Source organism: Etheostoma spectabile, chromosome 18 (assembly GCF_008692095.1).
Source record: "Etheostoma spectabile isolate EspeVRDwgs_2016 chromosome 18, UIUC_Espe_1.0, whole genome shotgun sequence".
Classification (NCBI taxonomy): Eukaryota; Metazoa; Chordata; class Actinopteri; order Perciformes; family Percidae; genus Etheostoma; species Etheostoma spectabile.
This window is the reverse complement of record NC_045750.1, coordinates 20584025-20591137: the sequence shown is the minus strand read 5'-3', so window position 1 is coordinate 20591137 and position 7113 is coordinate 20584025. Positions and strand designations below refer to the sequence as shown.

The 7113-nt window shown below is 40.0% G+C and overlaps 1 protein-coding gene across 1 annotated transcript in view; it reads right to left on the bottom strand.

Annotated features, from left to right (window-relative positions):
- Positions 1 to 6684: 6684 nt before the first annotated feature.
- The window catches only part of mdn1 (midasin AAA ATPase 1), a 1030807-nt gene continuing 1030378 nt past the window's right edge, over positions 6685 to 7113 (bottom strand). The window contains exon 97 of the mRNA XM_032542336.1: positions 6685 to 6721. Within this exon, the coding sequence (XP_032398227.1) occupies positions 6708 to 6721 (14 nt within the window). The 3' untranslated portion in view covers positions 6685 to 6707. The remainder of the gene's footprint in view (positions 6722 to 7113) is intronic.

Here is a 7113-nt window from a genome sequence, read left to right as displayed (position 1 = left end):
CCGTCTGTGATGTTCAGACTTGCTTTTGTGATAATCATCACGCAGCAGTTCCGTGTGTATTTGTACCTCATCCATTTGTGTATGATCGAGCTGGTGTTGGTGAATAGGAGGCTTTGCATTGTCGATTTATGTGGTAGTTCCCCTAGCAGTGCTGGCAATCCAGACCGGCAGCCTTGCTTCTGATTTATCCCCGCCTTCATTGCCTCCCGCTACCAAAAACAATCTAGTGGTTTGGCTATGTCCTCTGGAAGACAGGTTATGCCTTTGCGACAAAAACTTTGTTACCCCTCAAAAATACGTAATTGAGCACTGTGGTGGTTATGACTATATCAGTGACTATGTAACTTCATGGAAACTTAAAAAGAATTATGTCTGTGGCTTGCACAGTAATAGCGATAGAGAAGTCTAGCCGTAGTCTCGCATAAACAGTGAACAGGAAAAGGTTAACAGTGTGCAGAGAAGCAAGTAGCACGTCTAAGGGAACTGTCAAGCCTCCTATTCACCAACACCAGATTGATCACACAAAAAATGGATGAATACCAACGGAACTGCTGCGTGATGGGGGGACCAATAGTCAGTCAAGGAGGGCCAGGGGATTTAATCAGAATACAGCATAGAAAATCTCCTTGGAATTGTAGGAAATATTGGATAAGACAGAACAACAATGTAATTTTGCTAAATAAAACACATGATATTCATTGTTAATTTTACTTGTTTTTATTTTCAACAAATTGTGTATCCAAATCTACTACAAATTTTCTATGGGCTCTTAAGGCAAACATTTGGATAGTCCTCGTGGAAACATTAATTGGTCATTTGACAAGGGCTGGGAAGTTGTTTTTCCATTAACCAAATGAAAAGACAGCGATTGGCAGAATAGGCAAGGAAATGACAGTACTCTGATCCAATGAAAATCTAATTTGTCAGATTGACTGCTCTCTTGCCCCATGGATTTAAGGGGGCACCAGGGGGGCTTTAAGACCATTGAGTCTGTTTATTACTTATGCAAAATGTATATTTCTCCCTCAAAGCCCCCTCATGTCTGTCACTGTGTTTTGCAGAACTGTTAATACTCATGCAGTCTAATATGTATGCCATCATTAAAAGCTGGGAGAGTGCTCTGCATAGCATGAAGCAGAGACATGCACACTGGGCAAAAGCACACATTATGCATAAAAAACACAGACAGAGTAGTGCACGCACAATTTGCAGATACACCTGAATAAACTTTAGGGATAATTGCTCCATGCAATCCTTAGTTGCACCCATACCTCAGTCACTCAAAAGTCAATTATTTTTAAACCAATTTCATTATATGCTCTTATAGAGTTGGGGCAGTCAAACCAGTAGGCCTTTATTGAAACACAAACAACTTTTGTGCCAAAGCCAGAGAAGTTGAACCCATCCACAAACCCTGTTACCACTTTGGCTGCTTTTTTACGCCTTATTTGGTGCAGTTGAATCAAATCCTGGACCGTTTACTTGCTTGGCTTTGGCTCCCGTCAGGAGAAGAGAATGCTCCAATCAAATCAAATCTGCATGTAACAACAGCTCCCCGGCCAGCCTGACACAGGTGATTTCACGCCACTTTCAAATCATTCCCAGAAAGGGCAGTTTAAGGTGAGAATCTAAGCAAAAAATGCTCTTTTATATAACCCATATTCAACTTGATTTGCTGATTATTATTTTGGCCGCTGTAATTTCCTACTCCTGTCCAAATTCCTCCCAGGCCATCAATTTGTAATTTTGAAGCTAATGTATAAATAGCCATAATACATCAAATGCATTTAATAACTCAATAACAAACTTTGGGACCTGCTTCTTCTCTGAGTTCAATAACTTACAGCATCAAGTGAGCAGTAACCTTTTACTAAGACACAACAGATGCATGCCAGTGCTTGTGATTGTACCCTTTTGAGAAATCCATTCTTTTTGACAGCTCAAGATTAATAATGTTTTATCCAATAAACAGCTGACCTGAGCAATCGTGTGACCGATTACAAATGGCCTGCTTAAATGCGGCTGTCAGCTGTTAAAGGGAAAGTAGACTGAGCCAATGAAAAACGGCAACACAATTTCAGATTTGGACCAATCTAAACACACTAGGTGAGCAGAGGTAATGCTGTAAATCTTTGGAGAGAGTGTGGGCTGGAATAATACAATGCCCAGAGAAAAGGAGAAACTTTGCTGAGATTTAAGGATATTCTGGAGATATAGAAGCATATTGTGGCTCGTAACTAATAAAACTGTTTAAATATTAAGCTGATTTCTTTATGCACCCCAGGCAAACATTGTGTGATAGGCACAAATGAGGCTGACACGTATTTTTAATGTGGTGACTCCAGAATTAACATCTGATGGCATCGGAGGCCTCCAGTAAATTCTTCCTGTTGAAGTTACTTTGCAGTTCTCGGGGGTGTGAGCGGGTAACTAAAGTGTGGTAATTGATTATGGAATGTTTTCTGCTGGTGGTTTGTTTAATTTAGGATTCAGACCCAAATCATTCACGGCCCACTCAGCGACACAGCTGCCTCAGAGGAATGAGATGGATCTCTACTGACATCTAGTGGTGTCAAAAAGTTAATTCAGGATTGGCAAGCTTTCTGCTTGGACTCAAAAGATTACGCTGCAGGTGAAAGAAATATTAAGATTCTCCTTTACATGTAAAAGCCCTGCAATCAAAGTCTTACTAAAGTAAAAGTACAGACGAATAATCAGCAAAAGCACTTAAAGTACAAAAATAAAAAATACTTCTCATGTGGAACCTTTTATATCCATTGTAGGATTATTGTCACTAATGCATTCATAGGTCTCTTAGTTGGAGCTGATTTTAATTGTTACAAATTGGCGGGCTGTTTAATCTGCAAAAATATACATTTTATGAAGGCATTTCTGTCAATAATTGAGTCCGAAATTGTTATGGTTTTGGTATTTTTGTCCTGTTGTTTCTTCTGTTTTTGTTTTTTTATTATCTTGTTCTTGTGATTGTGTTATTATCGTTCTTGTCTAGTTGTAATACCTGTCTTTTGGTCTTTGGATGTTTTGGATTTTTGAGTTTTTTGAGGATTTTGGACTTTGTTTTTGCCTGCCTCCTTGTTAACTCCTCGTGTCGTTTGTTTTGCATTTTTTATGAAATATGGACCCAGCGGGGTAAAGGTTCAAGACTCTCCTCCATCCTATGGAGTCAGAGGCTGAGCGGAAGACCTCCGTTTTTTGCTCCCTTTACAAGGCGGATCCCACCTTAACCTGACATCTCATGTTGTTTTGCTGGGAGGATGTGGACCGGGAACTCAGTCCTCCTGAGCCTACAGTTTCACTCACCAGCCTGCCTAGGTCTGCAAAGACCTTGGTCACTGGTGCTTTGTTTATCACCCAGCCTGCTCCTTTGCCAGCTACCCCTGGACACTCGTTGGATTGTCCTAATGTTACTGTTCTCCCAGAGTCTATGCTGACCGTTGTCCCAGAGTCTACGGTGACCGCTCTCCCAGAGTCTAACTTTGCTTTTTGGGACACTCCTCCTCCGGTCCCCTTCCGCCCTCCCTGGGTTGACTTTAGTTAAGTTTGGTCATCTGGGATCCACCCGTTGAGGTGGGGGTACTGTTATGGTTTTGGTATTCTTGTCTTGTGGTTTCGTCGGTTTTAGTTTTATATTATCGGTCTTGTTGTTATCCTGTCTTGTGGTCTCCAAATAGTGTCAGTATGTTCTGTTTCCTGTTTTATTTTGATAGTCTGGTTTTCTGTGCTGTCTTGTTGTGATTAACTTCCTGTGTTTTCCCACCCCTGTGATTGCCTAACTGTTTCCCAGCCCTTGTGTCACCTCTTGTTTCCTCATAACCAAGTGAATTACCTAAAGAAACAAAAAAATGTAGGTAGAAAACTAAACTCACTAATGAAAAGAAAAAACTAACAAAACGTAAATGCAACTTTTAACTAAATTAATACAAAACAACAAAGTAAAAGAAAAAAACCTAATCAACCAATTTGACTGGATGACCATGACGTAGGCCTAGTTGCTCATTGGCCGTGAAGGCACGACGAGTGTGCAACAATATTTTGAAGTTGCCGGTACAACATTCAGAACATGCACTTTAAGGCAAATCAGCAGCCCAGGTAAAACAACAGCCAGTGGGTAAACGTTATGCGGCTGAAGACGATCTCCAGCTGAACCAGCCCGGATCCTGTTGTTTATAGAAACTGGTAGGTAACACAAAATAATAACAAAGAATAAATCCTACACTTTCAGCCTATTTATCGATCAAGCAGTAATTGTATCAACCCAAAGTAGGCAGCTCAAAGCGTCCAAACCACACAGCAACTATTGGTGAGACCCGCTATTTGAATGCGTTAAACGACAAGGTTGAAGAGTGGCCCGCCAACCAGAGATCTACCAGCATTCAATACATAGTAAACATGACGGCCGCTGATAACAGTGGAATAAGTGCAAAAAGGATCCCCTGCTTCACACTTCCGTCACCAACAAGCAAGTGGGGTGTCAGGAGGACTACTACCTGTTTTTATAGGGGGCCCTGGGGCAGTGATTGGCCAAGAGAACGCCAGGTAGTTACGAGTTGAACTCATACAGCTACATAGTTTTCCAACAAGTCCATGTCTACTGTGGAATTATGGAGAAAATCCAGATTTTGACAGTTGTATTGCTAAAGTTCCTGACTTTGCATTGCCCCCAAACAACCAAATACGGTTTCCCGTTGAATTTGAAAGCTGATTCAGAAAATACAGTTCCTCATATTTATAAGGATGTCCAACATGTCCATAGCTAATGTGGAATTATGGAGAAAATCCAGCTCAAAAATCTAAATTTTGACAATTCTATTGCTAAGGTTACTTTGTGTGCTGGGTAGAGAAAATGGCCTCATATTTTAGGTTACTTAAAAAAAACGTTTCTCCCATTTCTTTTATTATTTTATTACATATAAAATATGAAATATTCATTTCCATGTATTATACTTCATGTCAGTAGACACTGTTGATCTGCTTCACCGTAATGGGTTGGCGTGGAGACGGTAGCTCAAGTGCTCAGAAATAAATGGCCAGCATTTGAGAAAGACACCTGTGGAACAAACTACATTTGACTACTGACTACTGTACACTTGACTACTGTAACGGGGTCTTTACAGGTCTCCCTAAAAAATCAATCAGACAGCTACAGCTGATTCAGAACGCTGCTGCTCGAGTCCTCACTAAGACCAAGAGACTGGATCACATCACTCCAGTTCTGAAGTCTTTACACTGGCTTCCTGTGTCTCAAAGAATTGATTTCAAAGTACTCTTGCTAGTTTATAAATCCCTTAACGGTTTAGGTCCAAAATACATTTCTGATCTGCTACTACACTATGACCCCCCCAGACCTCTCCGGTCATCTGGGACAGGTCTACTTTCTGTCCCCAGAGTCAGAACTAAACAGGGTGAAGCAGCTTTCAGTTTCTATGCTCCTCATATCTGGAACAAACTCCCAGAAACCTGCAGATCCGCTGCTACTCTCAGTTCTTTTAAATCAAGGTTGAAGACCTTCCTTTTTGATGCTGCCTTTCTTTAAATGACTGCTCATTTCTTTAAATTTCTTATGCTGCACTGTAACTTTTATTCTTGTGTTTTATGTGTCCTAATGTTTCTATTTTGTTTTTAACTGTCTATTCATGTGTTTTAATGGTTTTTAATGCTTATGATTTTTAACTGTTTGTACTTGTGTTTTATCTGTTTAACTGATTTTGTGTGAAGCACTTTGAATTGCCCTGTTGCTGAAATGTGCTATACAAATAAAGTTGCCTTGCCTTGCCTTACATATGATATCTAGGTAATGGTAATATAGTTATATTAATATTGTAATAACATAATAGTGGGGTAATATATGTAGGAGGAGGAGCTGGGATTTAGACAGGAAGTTGAATGTGAGCAGGAAGCCTCATGGTTTGTGTTATCATCTCTCCATACTATCCGCTTCAATCTTAGACATTCTTTGATATTGATGTGCAATATGTATATTTTTGATGATGATTGATAGCGCATGTTAGGCTGACGGTATGCTTCAATAAGCTTGTTTGCCACCGTTATCTTGGGTTTTGCCATATGTAAGTATATTTTAGTTTATTTAGGTAAACAATATAGGTTATACTACTATCACAGTGTAACAATACATTGCGTATTTCTTTTATTTCATCTGACATGTTACCTAGCCTACTGTATATACTACGCATTACAGCGGTGTGTAGTAATGTTACTTTTACTATCATTGTATAGTGTCAATGACTCATTAATATCTAAATAACTGGTCATTGTGTTTGATCCCAGTTTCACCCTTTGTAAGTCAAATAAACTGAGTTACGATGATTCCAGTCTCCAGTGCTAGATGGTGGAAGGTGTCATGGTTTCAGTTTTGTTTCCTGTCTCCCTTTTTTCGTTGTTTTCTGTTATTCTCCGTGTTTTCTCCCTGGTCTTGTGTGTCTTGTATGTTCTTTAATTTTGATTGTCTGGTTTTCTGTGCTGTCTTGTCTCTACCTGCCTTGTGTTTCCCGCCTTGGATTGTCGTCCCCGCCCTGATGTGATTCACCTGTTGCATCATCTGTTCCTCGTTTGCTCATTACCTCTTGTATTTAACCTCTGTGTTCCCTTTGTCTCTCGTCAGATCCTTTTGTGTTTAGTTTGTTGGTTCCTGTCGGCTTGTTTAACGTTTGGACACTTCCCTGTGGTCTTTAGTCCCCTTTGAGTTTTTCCCTGAGTTTTCCCTGTCTCTGTGCTCCCGTTTTTGTGTTCCTTTTTTTGTTTTTTCTTTTCTCTTTGACCTTTTAGATTTTTGAGATTTTGGACTTAAACTGTTTTTTTTGGCTTGTTTTCATGTTACTCCTGGTGTTTGTGTTGGCCTTTTTTTGCCCTTTTTGTATTTGCCAGTTTTTGTTAATAAAGCTTCTATGTTTACTCTCTTCCTGCCTATCTCTGCGTTTGGGTCCTCAATTCCCTAAAAGTGTGACAGGAAGGTGTTTAGCTGCTGGTCAGATTGCCCATGGTTATGTGCATGCCTGCATGCAAGACACATTTCAGTGTAATTTTAAAATAACAGTAATTAAGAGATTACCTGGAAACTACCAGAAGCATTTCCAG